A 20,536-nucleotide genomic window follows, 5' to 3' on the forward strand; every position below is an offset into this window, starting at 1 on the left:
GTTTGTCCTTCGGATGGACCAGAATGTTTTTAATGTCTAGTTTGGCTTAAAAGATATTTGAATGCCATGCTTATTGAATATCCTCCTGGCACGCTGCGAAAGCCCCTTTATTTTGCTTTCTTTCTTGCTATTACCCAAAAGGGTTCGGATGACGCTGAGTTTGTGCTGAAGTGGGTGGTGAGATTGAAAGTTTCAGTTTCAGTTTCAGTTTATTTTCACCATACAATATTATACAAACCAAATAATGAAAGAAAACATTGGTGGGGAGACCAAAAGAGCAAAGCTCGAAATGTATGGTCACCCTAGAAGTTACAAATGATGATAATTATAGATTACTACCTTAAATAACTACTAAAACATGACAACTACAAACAAGGAACAGGACTGGGTAAGTGCAGAACAGGACCGGACAGGACATGTGCAACTAAACACTAAGGTGAAGGCAGTGATGATGGCATATAGCAAAATTCAAATTAACTATAAGTTACAGGTATAAAATAAACAAACCAATTAAGTTACTGATAATATGACAACAGATATGACTTATATTTTCTTTTAAATACATACAGTGATTTGGCATTCTTTAACTCATGTAAAATTGTATTCCAAATCAGAGGACCTTGTCTTCTAATTGTATTTCTTGCTAAATCAGTGTTGAAATTATACGGACGATAAAATGCGGATATGCGGGTGGGGTAGCTGTGATAGGACCTGTTTTGAATGAAATAATCGGCAAAATTAACAGGAAGGTTATTGGAAGCATAATTGTGCATAAATGAACAAAGGGTCAATTTGTGGATGTCATAAATAGTCAGAGTATTAAATTTCTTAAATAAAGGTGGAGTATGCTCGAGCCAGTGAGAATTTGAGCAGATTCTCATAATTCTTTTTTTTTTTAGATGGATTGAGTGGAGATTGGTGTTATTTGAATCTGCCCAAATTAAATTACAATAAGATAGGTGGGGAAGCACAAGAGTATTGTATAATGAAAACAATGTTTTGGAAGGAGAACTTTTTAAGGCGATACAAGATACCACAATACTTAGATAAAATATTAACAACATTTGAAGTATGTTTTGACCAAGTTAAAGACTCGTCTAAGAGAACACCAAGGAACTTTGTATGGGAAACTCTGGAGATGTTGACCCCGTCAATAAAAATATTTAAATCATTATACACACGATTGCTATACCTGTTTTTAAACATAATGTAATTTGTTTTGTCTACATTTAACGACAACTTATTAGATTTAAACCACACAGAAAGCTTATCTAATTCCTGGTTAACAATAGTTATTAAATCAGGGAGGTTAGCATGTGAAACAATAACATTTGTGTCATCTGCATAGGTTACAAAAAGCAAGTTTATCACAAGAAAAAGCAATGTCATTTAGGAAAATGATAAAAAGTAAAGGGCCTAAGACTGAACCCTGGGGCACACCACATGTTATATTACGATATGATGAGTTGCATTCATCTAAACAAACATACTGAGTTCTATTGGTAAGGTAACTCTTGAACCACTCGAAGGCACTTCCTCTGATACCATAATGATGAAGTTTATCAAGAAGAATGTGATGATCAATCGTGTCGAAGGCCTTCGAGAGGTCCAAGAAGATGCCCATTGTATGTAATCTTTTATCAAGGTCTGTAGCAATCTTATCATAGGCGGTAATGAGTGCCATGTAAGAGGAGAGCTTTTTTCGAAACCAAATTGACAATTATGAAGCAAATTATGACATTCAAGAAATTTATACAATCTTTTATGAATAATACTTTCAAAAATTTTGGAAAACACAGGTAAAACAGATATAGGACGATAATTGTTACATAAAGTAGCATCACCAGATTTGTAAATGGGAACGACACGTGCAATTTTAAGTGGAGGTACTGATCCGTGTGGTCTTTTTACGGTACACTAACAGTTTAATGGAGTCATCTGGTTTCTTGACGATGAGGGTGTCAAGGAAGGCGATTTGTTGGTTTTCTTCTTTTTCATACGTGAATTTGATGTTACCGGTTTTGTCAATCTGATTTATGTGTGAAGTGAGCTGTTCCAGTTGACCGGGGCTGTGACAATGGCTTCTTTTTCAAGCCATTCCATGTAGACATTAGCAACTATTCAGTGGAATAACCGGGGAGCCCATCGCGATACCAATTTTTTGTTGATACACTTGGCCGCGAAAGGAGAAGTATGTGGTAGTAGAGCGAAAGCTAAAATCTCCATGACGTCGTCTACCGATAATTTGGTTCTAACATTCAGCGAATTTTTTCTTTCTTTTTCTTGATTAATTAGGGTTGGTACATATTTTGAGGATGGTAAACAATAATAAGTATAATTTTGTAAAATACTGCCTCCCCTAATTGCAACAGCCTCCGGCCTGCATGAGCAGTGGAGCACACTTTGCCACCCATTATGTATGCTATGTCTCATTTAAACATATTGCAGTTACTGTTCATTATCCTATACACAATACACAGTGCTCTCACCATTGAGGTGTGACCTCTACAAACAGTGTATGTTTAGGTATAGGGTATTTCCTAGTTAACGTCACTGTGTGAAAAATAACCGGCCAATATTTATTGTACTCTCTGATATTCTAGGAAATATAGTTTTGTAATATATCCTAAATTTTTAGTTAATTTAGATATTTGGACATATTCGCACTGTGGTGTTTTAGTAAGTAGGGCACGGCATGGCCTGCATAATTCCCTGTGTAAATCGAATGCAACTTTTAGTGACTATCACTCACTTGTAGACCGCTCTCTTCCGAAGGGCATTAAAGCTAAACCACTTGACGGATATTTTTTGTACTTGCTGTCAATCAAGAATAATGTAAACATTTAATTTGTAGGCTAAAAACTGAGTATGTGGGGCATCTGCGAATATTCGTACCACCCTGGTATGTAAATGACAGATAACAGCAAAAACAGCTCCCATATCTGTCCATAACTTTGGTCAGTGCAGCGAGTCAGAGATTTCAAGTGGGTGATTATTGATTGGCAAGTGCCATATTTGGGCATAAGTGCAGTCCACCATTCAATGTGGAGGATAGACTAGACTTTATCGATTGATTTTGCTGGAATAGTTTCCTGTTAATCATATTTAAGTAATGCAAAGGTCGAATCATGTTTGCTGTGCAGTATAACTGCACTATGACACCTATAAAGGGTACAGTAAAAAAGAGCAAACTGGAAAAACATTTCAAGAAATTTTCTTTTGTGGTGAATTTCAAGTTATCATGTTTAATATCATTATTATAGCCTTTACTCATCCGTCATTTTAATATTCCACATCCGAATACTAGTACACTCCCCTACATCATGTACATGTGCAAGTTCACACATGAAGCTACAATGACTACATGATAATGTGACTGGTGTGATCACTTAATTGTGCATATAGTGAGTCAGAAGAAACAAGTCTGCACAGAGGCACACTGGAGAAGAGCGGAAGATTTTAATCTGAGGTATTAGGTTCAAATGGCGTTCGTCGGATTCCTAGCGGGAGCCATCAGAACTGCATATTTTAAAGAAATATACAAAGTCACATAGGGATGAAAATTATATACCGAACGAACAAGTTTGGAAATAAATCAATCGAACAAACAAGTTGCGAAATTGGCCGGGAAAACTATTTAGTAAATTATTTAAAGGATATTAAATATTTCTTTTTGTCCTCAATTTTAAGTGGTACAACAAGCTTGATAGCCTCAATTTATGGTGAAATTTGCCTAACCCGTTTTCTAAACTCTTTAGATAATCGGACTGATTTAACTTTAATATGGACCCGAGCATTAAATTAATTTTATGCTGTAGTGGTATACCTTGTCTTCTTTTTTTTAGGGGGGTCTGACTATGGTGAGCATTGGCTCGCCAAATTTCACCGGGATATCTGATTTATTTTGTTTCATACTATCCCAGCAAACACAAAAACGTTTTGAATAAGTTATATTTTGGCTTTTGGCTTAGGTAAAAACGTTTTTATAACATTAAAATGTCGGGTTATATAAGGTCATGAAAACGTTTTAAAACGAACGTTTTGTATAAAAACACACTACAACAATATTTTAACAATGTTTTCAAAATGCTATTGTAAAATACTCCAAATTATTATTGAAGCAGTTTTAGTGGGGGTTATGTTCTATTCTTCAATTTTCTTCTCTGTAGTTTTTACAACATTCTGTTTTATTTTATATATTTATATATTTATTTATTTATTTATTTATTTATTTATTTATTTATTTATTTATTCATTTATTTATTTGATTTTGTCTGTCTCAATATCTTTAGTTCTTAGTTTTAATTCACATTTATCCTTCATCTTCAGTACTTAGCGTGTCATCATTATTGTTCATAACTTGACTAGGCGGCTGATCTGTCCTTGTTCAATCTGGTTCCACTGGGCCTGAGACGAATGGGTCACAATCTTACTAATATCGAACTTCATCATTTTGTTGAGACTCTCCTTTTTTAGGATGTCTAACAAGTTCTTTAACGGGATCAGTTCAGAACTTCTTGATTTTTTTTACATCTGGCCTTGTATGTTAGAAAAAATTATCAAGCACGAATTACGTGTTTTATTTTAAACAAACTCATATTGGCCATAAAAAATGATATCTATCGACACGCGATATTCCAAATTCCCGGGCACTGAGTGCAATGACGTCTCAGTAATACAATTAAGGTTGACGACAATTGAGCACAAATAATCATTACGTCATTGCACTAGACAATTTCGGCGCGGGAATTGTGAATATCGCAATTGTACTTGATAAGGAAGATTATCAGATGAGAAGAAAGTACATAAAATGCTGAAAGATGACAAGACAAAACGCTAAAAGTCGACCCTTCTGCTAAGTACAAACGCAAATTAATTACCATTCTAACTAGACTTCAGAAGAAAATTGATGATGCTCGCTATTATGCTTCACCACGGCCAATACTCCGAGACTGTATTGCACCACCAAAATTCATAAACCGGGTAATCCTATTCGGCCCGTAATGGTTTACACAGACTCCCTCGGGTCCCTCGGGTACAAAACGTCAAAAGCTTTAGCGGATTTACTCAATCCACTTGTTGGCAACACAGAACATCATGTTAAAATCTCGAAAGATCTAGCGGAGGAACTGAGTGGTGTTTACATAGAAGAAAAGAAATATTCAATTCCACGACGTGGTCTCCTTTTCACAAATACGCCAATCATAAAAACACTCGATATTATCAAACAAAGACTAGTAGGAGGTAAAGATCTGAAAAAGCGTACCAAACTCGACGTTGAGGACATGATTGAGCTCCTGGAATTTATTTTGACTACCACTTATTGAATTTCGGGGCAGCGTCTATAGGCAGCGTTTTGGTGCCGCGATGGGCAACCCGGTCAGCCCTCATTATAGCAAATTTATTTATGGAGTTCCTGGAACAGCAGGCTATTGCGACCGCGCCCATCGAGTGTCAGCCGCGGCTTTGGCATCAATATGTCGATGATGTTCTTGAAATAATCAACAATGGTCAAGTGCAAACTTTAGCAGATCATCTTCACCGGGATCTTAACACAATATATCAAACAAACAGTATCAAATTTACTTTCGAAGAAGAGAAAGATGACAAAATCCCTTTCTTAGACACTCTTATAATCAGAAAACCCGACGGTTCCATAAAACTGCTTGTGTACAGAAAGCCCACTCATACTGATCAGTACCTTGATTTTAGTTCAGAGCATCCTCTTCATTAAAAAATAGGAGTGATCAGAACCCTTTTTTGTCGTCACAGAAACAGGTGATAAAATCAAAAACTGTGGCTACCCGAAATGGACGATGGACAAAGTGAAAGATCAAATGCAAAACAAAATCCAAAAATCCAAAACGCCAAAAACCCAAACCACTGAAGAAAAAAGCAACGGCATGGTGGTTATCCCGTATGTTAATGGCTTATCAGAGATGATACAGAGACTTTTTAAAAAACATAAAGGAGATACAGCCATGAAACCCCACCAAACTCTCAGACGCATTTTAGTCCACCCAAAGGACAAACGAGAGAAGGAAAACACGGGCAATTACATCAGCTTAATCAGCGCCAATATTGCAACATTGAAACAAACAACTATAGAAACATCAATCCAACCCAACCCCATCCCCCAGTAGGCAATGAGGATAAAGTGCCTTGCCCAAGGACACAACACGTTGGCACGAGCGGAGCTCGAACTCGCAACCTATGGATTATGAGTCGGGCGCCTTATCCACTCGGCCACACGTGCTCCCACGAAATTGGATGCAAAAATTGTGATCAGACTTATGTTGGCGAAACTTCGCGCGTGTTAGGAACCAGAATGGCAGAACACAAAGTCAATAAGGCCACTAACAAAAAAAAACAGCTCCGAACGCAAGCTATCAGAAAAGGAACTGACTAAATCAGCAATATCTGATCATGTTACTCGGGCCAACCATGTAATAAATATGAATCAAAGATCCTTGGGCGGGAGCATGACAGGAGGTCTAGAGAAGTTCGAGAAGCCATTGAGATAAGAAGAAGGAGAGCAAGACCTTAAACAGAGAGGAGGGCACATACTTCCTAAGCCACGTTTACGACCTACTTTTAAAGACTGGAAATAAGTCTAACCAACACTGGAAACCAGTCTCAAGTGGATCAGATGACCAGATCAGTCATACCTGATAATGTCCTCCGGTGCGAAGGACGAAATATTGTAGTGAATAATAATTCACTTGGTTTTGCAAGCAAAAAATGTCATTTCGTTTGTTTGTTTTTTTCTCAGCATTCCTTTCGAGCAAAACATCCACAAAACCCATGATTACAAACAAAATAAATATGCTAGTTTAACTGCTGATTTGAAACAACAGGGTTATGACGCAAAGTTAGTTTGTATTGGTATTGAAATAGGCAGTAGAGGCCTCATCACAAGTTCTAACAAGTGTAACCTGAGTTCCATTTTCCCCTTAGTTTCAAAAAGCCAAAAACCAATGAAACAGGTCTTTGATAAATTTTCAACTGTGTTCCATTTCATATCTGTTTTTATGTTTATTATGAATAAAATTGAAATGATGAAACTAACTAGGATTCAATATAATTATGCATTTATTAAACGAGAGATTCGATCAATTATTGTTTATAGACTGGTTCTATTTTGGAAATATGTGCTTATTTAATCATCTAGCGGCAAGTTCGCGTAAAAGCTGGCAACCAAATTATTTTGGTTCATTCGGGTATGCTGAATTCAAAACTTTTGGAACCTCGTGACCTTCAAAAAAGACCCACAGACCCCCCTACATGCTCATATAAGGGGCACAAATCAAACATGCTCCAAATTCACTAAACAACATGTCAAATTATTCGCCTGGGTCTAAGGATCACAAAAATGTAACATATTTGCACGTAGGCCTACCATGCATGAGGCTCAACAGGTCCAAGGTCAATTTGTATGCTGCACATGGGGGGGATGGGGGGGAAGTTGATCCGATTTTCGTTAAAATAGAAACAAACTGTTTCTCAAGTTCAAGAGATTCAGGAAAAGAATATTTTTTACTATATCCGATGTCAAGTTCAGAAGATAGATGATAAATAAATACAAATTCCATTGAGTCCTATGGAATCCTACATAACTTTTGACTCTTTGCTCTGTAACATGCTAACTAGACATCGCATATAGTGCAAACTATTCTTTTTCTGAATCCTCTAAGCTAGAACAATTTGACTCTACTTTCTAGAAACACCTAAACCACCCAGGTGTGAAGAAGACAATCAGCCAGTCACAACTGCCTGAGGATGGTAACAGATCGTTATCGAAAATATTTGCAAGGTAAATGAAAAATTTCCTTCATTAGTCACCGTTGAAAGGTTTTAAGTTTTGCCAACTTTTACGCAATCGCTAGGAACTCGATTTTTCCATAATAGAACCAGTCTATTAGTTTTAAAATGGACGTGTTCGGATTCTTGTGAAAGTGTATACACATTTGATTTTTATACCCAAATCCCCAAATCAGGGTGTTTATCGAATGTGTATGCATACTAAGAACAAGAATATTTCCTTTTCTTTATCCCCACCCCGTCATGCACGTCACTGAAAATCTGCGCCCCTGATATCTATATTCATTACTTTTTTTTGGTGTGTTTTTTACTCAGAAACAAAATTGCGATTGTATATTTTTACAGCCTGCAGTATACACAAGAGACTGGTCACTGAATGATGTGTGAATTACATTAGTTCGTGTATCCAGATGGTGTTTAGATCCTAGGAAGTATAACATCACTAAGAGAACATGTTTTATTAGTTACTCTGAGTGATAGGTTCAGTTAGCTAGTTGTGTAAACCCATAAACATTCATTAAAAAGTTTATTTCATAACGGGGAGCTTTATTATTCAAGTCATTAACGTTTAAATAACCTGGCAAAAATATTTCTAACCCCGTACGCTCGTAAAATTTTGATGAAACCTACAAACGTAGATCTGGATTGCACAACTCAAAACTGTCAAATGTAGATTTGAATTGCACAACTCAAGACATTTAAATTGTTGTTATTTTTAGAATTTTACGTTTTGGTATATATTATCGACTATCTATGAACAAAGTCTAAAACAGGTGTCTCACACATTAGATGAGCCAAACAGTTAAATTCGGTTCGGGCCTAAGGCTGGGAAAATTGGTCTATAGGTGAGGTACAACACACGATGTATATCTACGAACTACTTTACGGCCTCAAGCTATCAGTTCTGTGATTTACATCTTTTAATCCGCTTACGGGCAGATCGATGAAGATGAACTCGGAAGACGTTTCAGTTTTATAAATCCTCCCTCGCACAATTCGCACGATACAGAAGGTTGGGTGAGTTCCTCTCAACATAACCTGCACACGTTTTTTCTGCTTTGTTTTGTTTTTTGTTTTGTTTTGTTTTGGGGGGTAGGGGTTCCTGTTACTGTATAGTCCCAAGATTGGCACAAGTACTACTCTTTGCCTTTTTACTTATTCGAGCATGCTTGCTGGATTTTGGTTAAAAAAAGAAAAACCTGGAAATTAGACATGAATACCAAGTAAAAAGTATGCAAATGATATCATTGCGCCATTTTGATATATGTTTTTTCATTAAAACTGTTGCGAATGAATAATCAAAATACAGTACTTTATTTGGACATCTGATTTTTTTTTAAATTACAAGCAAACCGATAATGTTCACAATTCCTTATTAAGGGTTCGGTCACCTACGGTGTATGCAAAGGTATTTTTGTGGGACCTAAGCACATCAGACGCACCAAATTGCATTCTAAATAATACGAGGAATGTCCTTCTGATATCAAATAATTATAAATTTTTGAAATTCGCAAGAATAATACAAACTTCATGGCATATTATTAACAATTTTATATTTGACATTTTAACAGTCCTCGAAGTAAACTTTATAAATCTAAATATGTACTTTAAAGTGTATGCAGCTGGGATGAAATTTCGATTATCAGATGAAAATTTTTGGTATTGAAGATATACATGAAGTTTTCCAAGAGACCTAACGAATTTGGGAAACATGTATTTTTTCAATACGAAAGGTCACAATTTTCATATGATGGTCGGCTTTTTATCCCAGCTACATGTACACTTTAAGTACATAGCATTAGAATTATGACGTCTACCTAGTTTACTTCGGACGGACTGTTAAATGTCAAAAATATAAATTTCAAATAATTTGCCATAAAATTTATATTATATCACGAATTTCAAAAGAATCAAAATTATCAGTAGATGTTGCCCAACTTTTTGCGGCAAAATAGTTACAGGATGTACATTCCTGGGCAATGGGCAGGTTGAATTTACTAAGTGGGCAAAATAATTTAATGTGTGGACATTTGCCCATCCTGTATACTAGTATTATACCTCCCTGCAAGCGACTGGATCTATTTACATTGTACATCTGTTGCATGCATGTATGTACTTGATACTAGTAAAGATAGGCCTTTACCAATGGATATAAATATGGTATATTTAAATGATCAATTGATAAAAAAAATGCATGATAATGCGAAAACCCCGAGGTACTTGCAGCTAGTCTAGTCCATGATTTGACCTACATCTGATGACTGATCTTGTCAGTATCGTCATATTCCTGAAAGAACACTGACGTATATAGGAGCATGCGTACATTTGACCTTAATTCAAGTAAAAGTCTTAGCCTGCAGCTAAGGAGACGTGTTATACTGGTCCACAGTCAAGCCTATGCTCGATACTTCCGAAGCGCCTTTATGATTGTTATAATTTCCTGACTTCAGCAGCTGATCACATCGCCCATAATGATGTTCAACCTACTTGTGTGCTATTTGCTACCTTTCCACTTATGCATATTTTCATAGAGCAAACAAGTTTTAAACTGAAAGTAATTTAAATTAAACTTCAACACTACCGGTACTTGTTTATTTTCGCTTACCGGGAGTGCTTTCGAGGAATTTCCTCGTCATCAGCCGATGTTGTTAGCTCTAATGTATTTCTTGTAAACGGCTAGAGACCAACCTGATCAGGTGACATCACACTCGATGACGTCACCGAAGTAGGAAAAGTCCTGCCCCTGGTAAAGCTGGGTTTGATCAGGTTGTCCCACACAGGATCTAGTTCCATTCCTGTGTCTCGGTTCAGTGAAGGTCCGGTCCTTGCTTCTTGATCTGGATGGCTCCCAGGACCCTCCTGGGAAAGTCTTATGTTTCTTTTTCCAGTAATTTTACGTTGTCCCAGTCTATTTGGTGAGTGTGCTTACTCGTTTTTAGCCGTTTCTAAGAAGTACATCAGAGCTAACAACTTCGGCTGATGACGAGGAAGTTCCACGAAAGCGCTCCCGGTAAGCGAAAATAAACTAGTGTTGAAGATTAATTTAAATTACTTTCATTTCATTACCACTACGTATGAATCTTCAATTCTATAAGTTTTAAACTACATCATTTTGAGTCATGCGGCCCATGCATGTACGCGTTCAATTTTATATAAATTAGTACAAATTTTATGGCAAATTATTAAAATATTAATATAAAATATTAAGGTCTTTTGGTCCTAAAGAGTTGTACTATTTAGCGTTTTGGCGTATTTATCAATCGAATGCCATATTCTTGACCCGCCGCTTCTTATTGTTTTATTAGCAGCAAACCCGTTTTGTTAGACAGATCTTGTTATCTTCAGTGTTTCTTGTGTGATACATACTTCTTCCAGTACCAATACTGAGTTAGTTCCTCTGTTATTTAATGCAACATATTCCCCAAAAATACCCATTTATAGTCATATTTCTTTGTAATTCTAGGTAACAGAGCAGACTTTTTTTTCTTTCACATACTTTTTATTCCACAAAATTACACTTACGGTTCCCAAGAAACTGAAAGTGAAGCATCTTCCGCGATCAAATGAATTATTTATGTATTTTATTGTTTTTCAAGCAGTGATATTTATTATGTATTTATTGTTTTTCAAGTGGTGATATATAATATTTTTATTTCAAAAAGCAAATAAAGCAATGTTATCTTCACAACAAATTGTAATCAAGTGCCTGCTTCTTTTACATGTTACATTAAAATTAAAAAGGTGTTTTTAGATGTTTTTTAGAATATTTCTCATTTTTACATTTTTGCGCCTTCAAAATAGCAAACGCCATTTTGAATTAGTTTTCCGTTTTGGTGTTGGCGGCTCTTTTGAGCCAAACATCACCTTTTTGGCATTCTTTTTTATCTTTCGTTATTTTGAAAAATCTGCATTGTTTTGAAAAAATTTAATTCGGCAATTTTTTAAACTCATTTTATCTTTCAAATAAAAAAAATGAACTCTAGCATATATGGTTGCGTATATTTGCCCTTTTCAAATCCGACCCCAAAAATCCAAGATGGGCGCCAATGAAATATGCAAATTAAGGAAATTTTTGCATATTTCTAATATTTTAGTCTATGGTGTCATATACACTAAATATGAAGTCCCTAGCATTTTTAGTTTAGAAAAGTGTTTTTTGGGGTGCATGTCTTGCCTTAATAAGGAATTTGGTCAGCCATGTTCACAAATTACATAGTCAAAGAAATAATAATAATAATAATAATAATAATAATAATAATAATAATAATAATAATAATAATAATATTTATTTCTTATATTGCCCATTACATACAAAATCTCAATGCGCTTTACAATATTATTAAAAACACCAAAACTACAAAGATTAATTGCACAAATACATTTCAACTATATCAAAAATATACAACTGATACCCAGATAAAACTCAGAACCAGCTGAGATGAGACTAGGTTAAAAGGTAAACAAATTTAAAAGTTTAAGAAACATCACTAAATGCATTGTTAAAATGTGAGTTTGTTTAAATACTCTTGAAATGATTGATGGAATCTGCAGATCTGAGTTGTATAGGCAAGTTGTTCCACAAGACTGGGGCTGCATTACAAAAAGCTCTCTCACCATAAAACTTTGTATTGCACTTTGGGACACTCAACAGGTTTTGTGTAGTAGAACGTAGTGAACGGGTGGGTTGATGTGTATTAACCAATTCTTTTAAATACAATGGGGCTAGATCATGCAAGGCCTTGAAAGAAATCAGGAGCACCTTGTACACGATACGCTGTTCAATCGGAAGCCAGTGGAGATCGTATAAAACTGGCTTCATGTGGTCACGGTATTTTGCACGAGAGACCAGACGTGCAGCAGAATTCTGGATGCGCTGCAATTTGGCAATCTCATGTTTTGGAAGCCCAAACAGAAGACTGTTGCAGCAGTCGAGTCTCGAAGTGACGAATGCGTGTACAAGGCCTCAGTTGATTTACTATCAAGATACTTGCAGATCTTACCAATCTTGTAGATAGCAAAAGAGGCTGATCTTGTTAAAGCTTTTACATGCTATTTCATGTTAAGTTCACTATCAATCACAACACAAAGATCTCGGGCTGAGGTCGATGGATCTATAGCTGCATTACCAATGGTAAGTGGTGGTAGTGGCAGGGTCTTGACAAATTAAGATGACAGATGAATAACCTCAGTTTTTGTATCATTCAGCATTAGCTTATTGGTAACTGCCCATGCCTTAATATCTGAAAAATAATCTATCCATCTGCCAATAACAGTAAACATCAGGTAATTTACAAAAGAAGTCATACTAAAGATAATGTTTTAAAATTAAAACAGAAACTATCAGATGTTAAATGGCAAGAGGTTCTTGATAACAGCAATGCCGATGTTGATTATAACAAATTTATTAAGGGATCTAGAATGAGCGTTTATGGCGTTTCGACAGTATTTTTTGTGGGACATGAGAGCACCTCAGACGTATCGAATTGCATTCTGAATACGAAGCATGTCTTTCTGATATCAAATAATTTTCATTCTTTTAAATTCACGATATAATACAAATTTTATGACAAATTATTAAAATTTGATATTTTTCAAATTTTTGATATATAACAGTTCTCGAAATAAATTTTATAACTCTAATGATATATTCTTAAAGTATATGTAGCTGGGAGGAAAAGCCGACGATCAATTTAAAATTTTGACCTTTCATATTGAAGATATGGATTTTTTTTCCCAAAAGACCTATTTTTTTGGTGTTTTGGGAAAAAATCCATATCTTCAATACGAAAGGTCAAAATTTTCAATTGATCGTCGGCTTTTCATCCCACCTACATACACTTTAAGTATAAATCATCAGATTTATAAAGTTTACTTCAAGTACTGTTAAATATCAAAAATATCAATTTTTAATGATTTGCCATAAAATGTGTATTACATTGCGAATTTCAAAAAATCATAATTATTTGATATCAGAAGGACATTCTTCGTATTCAGAATGCAATTCGATATGTCTGATGTGCTCTAATGTCCCACAATACATACTGTCCAAACGTTCATACCCCTTCCCTAAAGACATTTGATATATATTCACTAAAGAAATGTACTAATGCCTTGATTGATGTTTTGGTCGGGGAGGACATTTTTGATGAATCCTTGTTGGCATAGAAAATGGAGGTAGAAACTGAAACTGGTGGGGACTCAGTATTTAAATTGAAAGAGTTGGAAATTCAATTAGAAATGAAGAAAATGAAAATGGACCAAAAGAAAATAGAAATGGACCAAAAAGAAAAACTGGAAATGATAAAGTTAGAGAATGAAAAGCAAGAAAAGATAGCTCTTGAACAACAAAAACTAGACATGGAAAATAAGAAATTAGAAATGGAAGACAAAGCACGCCACGAAAAGATGGCGCTGGAACCCGGGGCTGGAACACCAAAAGTTGGAAATGGAAGAAAAGAAAACAAACAAAGCTGCAAATAGAAGCACATTTGAAAGAAAAAGAAATTGAGGAAAAGTACAAGAGAAGTTGGCAAAGCTAGGTGACAAATACTCATCAAGTTTCTCCTCAAAGTCGGGGTTTGATGTTACAAAGTATGTGAAGCTTGTGCCTAAATTCAAAGAAAAAGAAGTTGACGAGTATTTTCAACATTTTGAAAAGGTAGCTACAAATTTGAAATGGCCTAAAGAGCATTGGACCCTACTTTTACAAAGTAGTTTTGTTGGGAAGGCCAGGGAAACTTACTCAGCTCTACCAATAGATAAGTGTAATAATTATGCAGAAGTCAAACAAGCAGTCCTTAAAGCCATATTATAACATTTTCAAACAAAATAGATTAGCATTTCCTTGCCATAAAATGTTAGCTTTTACTGTCAGATATATCCCCTTTTATTTTTGAGCCGAACAAATACGGCAAAGCAAAGAAAATTGGAATTTACTACCAGCGCACATGTCGCCAATACGTACCACTCCTTCGGTCATGTTGTGGTACGACCCTTTGTTGTGTATATCACCGTCCCGCACGCTGTGTACGTACTGTGTGTTATGAACATCGTGTATGCGTTCGACTAATAATTCCATCGTAATAATAAAGCGCGGATTCCGGTGTTTTATTCAAAATTACGGATTTTGACAAAACTACAGCACCTAGAGTCTTGATTTTTGCAGGGTATATTGGTTTAATAAAGTACAATTTAATCGTGTAAAAAATGAATTTTAAAAATTCAGTGAGGGCGTCTTCCTCAGCAAATGTTATAATATGGCTTTAAGGCCTATGAACTGGTGCCTGAAGCATACAGACTAAAGTTAAGAGATTCAAGAAAGCAAGCAGATCAAACTCATGTAGACGGAGAAAATTTGCTACAAAGGATCCCTGAGGAAGTTATATCCTCTGTAATAATTACATTTTTGGGTAAAATTTGTGGTCAAAATCGCATAAAAACTATGTTTTTCAACCTAAATATCTGAAGTCATATTGAAATGTTTCATTTAATCCCATATCAAGAATTATTTAGCGTTGTAAGCGCTACATTTGTGCCAAATTTTATGTATTTCCTATAAAAGAATGTAGGATTTCTCCAATATATTTGCACAGTTCGGCAGGACGATGGTGATAAAGGATCCATGTGTAATGATACCTTTGCACTGTAAATTACACACAATTGTGGTCCAAATCGCATAAAAACTATGTTTTTCAACCTAAATATCTGAAGTCATATTGAAATGTTTCATTTAATCCCATATCAAGAATTATTCAGCGTTGTAAGCTCTACATTTGTGCCAAATTTTATGTATTTCCTATAAAAGAATGTAGGATTTCTCCAATATATTGCACAGTTCGGCAGGACGATGGTGATAAAGGATCCATGTGTTATGATGCCTTTGCACTGTAAATTACACACACCGTTTTCAGTAATATCAATGTCTCGACAAAACAAATCAAGCTATTTATATGAAAGTCACAGAATAAGTAGGAGACATGTCTGTTATTGTATTGCACTTCTTAAAATCGGATACACTGTTGACTAAATATTTTTAATATTTTTTTCAAACACGGTATAAATCATTCTGGGACACATTACGCGGACCCTTAAAGTTGTTGAAAGAAAAGTGGCTCAATGAGAAATCAGATATCAATTTTAAGCATAGGCATAGTATCATAGTAACTAATATCGCCAAAGAAAACTTGAAACAGGGTCAGGCCAAAATGAAACAGTGGTATGATAAACATGCCAAAGAAAGAGTGTTCAAACCAGGTGACAAAGTTCTAGTACTGTTTCCAATTCCAGGACACCCATTGCAAGCCAGATATCATGGCCCATGTGAGGTAGAGTCAAAAGTGGGTGAAGTAGATTATATTATCAAGACTCCTGGTAGACGCAAGAGCAGGCAGTTATGCCACATAAATATGCTCAAAGAGTATGAAGTGATAGTGGCGTTGCAAAACCTGTGTATACAGTAAAACAAACATGCCGATGTAGACAAAATCGCCAATGTAGACAAGAGTAAAGATGACAATTCTGATGTCACATTTGACCAGGATAAAGAGCTGGAGCACAAGAGTATAATGTAAAATTGAGCAATTCTGATGTGCTCACTAATTTGGACCCAAAGTTAGGTCATCTTTCTCAAGATCAACTCAAGTCAAATTGCAAATTTGATTCACAAATTTGACAATATATTTCCTGATACGCCAAGCAGAACAAATGCTGCATTTCATGATGTAGATGTTGTGCTATTATAAAAAGTTCTGTCCAAACTTTTCAGAGATAGCAAGTCCTTTGACTGATTTGTTGAAGAAAGATGCAAAATTCATTTGGTCAGAACAGTGTGAAAATGCTTTTCACAAAGTCAAATCAATACTCATGAGTTCACCAGTGCTAACTGCACCTGAATTTCAGAACCAGTTCAAGTTGACTGTTGATGCCAGTGACATAGGCTGTGGAGGTGTTGTGATGCAAGAGGGTGAAGGAAATTCAACAAGCACCAGAGAAATTACTCCACAATTGAGAAGGAGTGTCTAGCATTGCTATTATCATTGCTACATTTTTATGTGTATTTGGGTACCAAAGTATACCCTGTGCTTGTTTTCACAGATCACAATCCCCTCACCTTCATAAACAGGATGAAGAACAAAAACCAAAGACTGGTGAGGTGGAGTTTGACCTTGCAAGAGTACAATCTGGACATCAAATATATTAAGGGAAAAGACAATGTAATGGCTGATGCCCTGTCCAGAATTGCATAAAAATGACAAACAAAAAATTCCTTTAAATAGGAAGTTGTGTGTGACAAGTAGTCACTGTGTATGATGAGTTAAATACTCGAAGTTAATAATATGTTGAAGTTGATGTAAAACAAGAAAAGAAAGATTTCATTACATTCGAACTTCCTTCTTTTAAGGGGGACGGTGTGATGTGCCGTGAGTAATTTAATTTAATTATTTAGCTTTGTTTACAAGCTGAAAGTATTTCATGAGATTGCACTTGCAAGAGTTTGTGTGTAATGGCATGTTCTGGGGGAATTCCCTTTCATTCATCAGGTGATCAAAACAAACTGAATCGGAGTTATTAATATCATAGGGGATTTTCCATATTACTCAATATTCAGTGCATAGTTGCACCATCAGGGGAAAATCCCTTGGATTGTGAAATGGAGATCATTTTTGAAAGTCCCCCAGGAAGTAAATGTGACAGAATGGTCTATTAACGCGGCTGTGTACTCAAGACATTGTTTCTTTCGCGAAATTGAGTTTTTTTGATATGTTTGTACTTTGTTATGTCTTTTATAAATACAAGGAATGAAAATGCTGATTTGTAAACTCCAACTGCAATATTTTACGGATTTTATTTCACTATTCCACTCGTGTTTGAAATTTAAAAGGAAAGAAAATCTTTGTTGTACCAGCAGGGTACACGCGCGCAATAACGCATCGAGTTACGTATCGCGCAATTTGTTAACGCACAGATACGCTACGCATACGCGACGCCTATCTGCATGCGCGGCGCATCTTATGGAAGCACCACGGAAGCACTGATTTCACAAAAACCTAGTGGTCAAATGGCTCCGTTTTAGCTGATAAAATGTGGGTTTTTTCAAGTTCTTTCCCCCGATTTAAATATCAAGTTATGAATGGATTTTGCTAAAACTTCTCAAGGGTCTGTGGATTTACCCGATGTTCACGTAATATAAGGTAGAAAAAACGAAAACTGCCGCATTCTCCTGTGAGATTCGATGAAAGTGCAAAATGTGACCACTTTAAACTTTAACGGCCATTATTTCAATGATCATTTTCTCGGTAAAATGACGATTTAGGTAAGCAAATATGATCATCGTAAAAAGCATGATCGCCTCAAGAAACGGTTTTCTCATTTTTTTATATTTTGGTCTATTTCCGATTTTAGGCATCATTTTGTGCAAATAGGCGTTTGTGAATTTTAAAAAGTTCAATTTGATGCCTTATATGGTCAATATCTCAAAAACTAAGGTCAATATCAAAATTTTTTTTTTTGTGATTTTCTTCATAATTGTTGTTTTTACCCCAAATCTGTATTTATATTAAGATTTATTGATGTCTTGCCTTTATAAAAATGTATACTTTTATATGTCTTGCGCGAATAATTACAAAGTTATTGCACTTTTACTACATGCATGTCTGAGAGTACACAGCCTCCTTAATAGATTGTGGGTTTTCTGGTGTATAAAAGCTGGAGGCTTGAGTTTGGACTTTACAGAATGTCATGGGAGATTGTAAACTCCACTGTGTGAGATTCTTCGTGCTTCAGAAAAGAAGTACATTTTAACCAGTTTATATAGCCAATAATTGAACTATTTTAATACAGCAACGAAGGAGATTGCGAGCACACAAATGTGCTCTTCCTCATCAAAGGATTAAAGTTCTTCTGTCGAATTGCTGGAGTTTGCTGGGTTTATGAAAACCACACTTCTGTCATATACAGCGGAGCAGTATTAAAGAAGCCTGTTCCCTGGAGAAAGAGTGATTGGTGAAAGAAACACCATTTTTGGAGAGAGCAGCGCAAGATAAGTGATTGGAGAAAGCAGCATCATTTTCGTGTGCGGATTTCATACGCAAGGATATTTATAAACGCAAGTGTACAATGGATTTCGCTGATTTGCGCAGGACAAGTGAATAAGGATATATTACATCAGTCGTCCAGAACATTGCAAGAACTCTAGGATCACCAACAAGAAGACCGCTGGTTAAGTACTGATAGAATAAAACTGATTGTGTGATTTTATTGTATATGCAATATTGTTGTTATATGTACCAAGCATACTTTGTTTTCAATTAAAGACTTAGATTTTGTTAGCTTATCAAACAGTGTATTTGTGTTGTGCATTCGTGTTAGTAGTTCGGGTAAAAGGTGATTTTGGCCTTGAGTCAGTACGACTCGGACTCGTAACACTTGTTAAATTACAAAAGGACCTTTATTTGCAAAATATAACCTACTAACTGTTAAAGATATGTACTCACTCGAACTGGGCGTATTTATGTATAGATATTCTATGAATGATTTGCCTGATTTATTTAATGGTTATTTTGACATACACGGCTACCAGACAAGACATGTAAATACATACATACATACAATAGGCTTTTATATAGCGCCATTTCAAATGATCACAGCGCTCAAAACAACATAGCAAGATAAATATACAACAAAAACATGATAGAATATAAGCAAAAAGTTCACAAGAACCAATAACAAGCAATTATGTTTCTGAAAACAGAAATGTTTTCAGCCCTTTTTGAACACTGGCAAAGAGTTGGAGGAGCGGACTGAAACAGGTAACTGGTTCCACAACTTGGGAGCTATGAAAGCAAACGCCTAATCAGCGGCAGACTTAAATGAACGGTAGTGGAGTTTGGGCACATGCAGACGAGTGGCATCAGTGGCAGATCGAAGTCCTTGCCTTCCAGGGATGTATAATGTCAAGGAGGATGCCAAATAATCTGGCCCCAAGCCAGCAAGGCACTTGTAAACATACAACATGGCTTTGTAGTAGATTCTCTCCCTCACAGGCAGCCAGTGCAATTCGTGGAGCAATGGTGAAGCATGGTCTTTCTTGGCTGCAAGAAAAATAATCTTGGCTGCCCAATTCTCTAGTCTTTGAAGACGAGCAATTTCAGTGACATTCGAACCCAAAAGTAAGATGTTACCATAATCCAATCTGGACAGAATGAGTGAGCGAACCACATTGTTACACGTATCAAAGTCTAGATAATGACGAATGCGAGAGATGTTACGGAGATGGTAGGTAACGCTGCGTGAGAGAGAAGTAACTTGGGGAGACATGGACATTTGGCTATCAAAAACGACACCAAGGTTACGCACAGTCTCAGTTGGCTCAATCACAGTATTACCGATGTGAAGTTTGATAGCAGGCATGCGGCGTTTGTTGAAAGGTGACAAAGCAACAAAATGATCTGAACTTGACAACTTGGAACAGTATAAATAAAAAAGCAAAGACTTGCAAATCCGTTAAACATTTTCGTAATCAGCTTAAACAAAATATGATTTCAGTTTATGAATAACTTTTTTCTTTTATTTTTTTCTGGGTACTGTCTGTCTTGTCTTATTGGCCTTGCATGTTAGGTTTCATGTGATTTTGTTCTTGTTATTTTTGCAACGAGTTTTGTTTAGGGGTTGGTTTGTTCAGGCCTCATTGTTTGCTGTTTGTTTTGATGTACAATTA

General features: G+C 35.9%; 2 protein-coding genes across 2 annotated transcripts in view; one reads left to right on the forward strand and one right to left on the reverse strand.

Moving 5' to 3' along the window:
* The window catches only part of LOC140147547 (uncharacterized), a 40,369-nt gene extending 32,592 nt beyond the window's left edge, over positions 1 to 7,777 (forward strand). Inside the window, exon 2 of the mRNA XM_072169327.1 lies at positions 7,722 to 7,777. Coding sequence (XP_072025428.1) covers positions 7,722 to 7,777 — 56 coding nt within the window. The remainder of the gene's footprint in view (positions 1 to 7,721) is intronic.
* Positions 7,778 to 19,668: 11,891 nt separating this feature from the next.
* Positions 19,669 to 20,229, reverse strand: LOC140147548 (uncharacterized). The gene has a single exon (XM_072169328.1). It carries the CDS (start codon positions 20,227 to 20,229, stop codon positions 19,669 to 19,671), a length of 561 nt encoding a protein of 186 aa, XP_072025429.1.
* Between the last annotated feature and the right edge of the window lie 307 nt (positions 20,230 to 20,536).

This window comes from Amphiura filiformis, chromosome 3 (genome assembly GCF_039555335.1).
Source record: "Amphiura filiformis chromosome 3, Afil_fr2py, whole genome shotgun sequence".
In the NCBI taxonomy this organism is placed as follows: Eukaryota; Metazoa; Echinodermata; class Ophiuroidea; order Amphilepidida; family Amphiuridae; genus Amphiura; species Amphiura filiformis.

Excerpts from the sequence above, each read along its gene's own strand:
- LOC140147548 (XM_072169328.1), bottom strand. The coding sequence starts at position 20,229 with ATGCCTGCTATCAAACTTCACATCGGTAATACTGTGATTGAGCCAACT.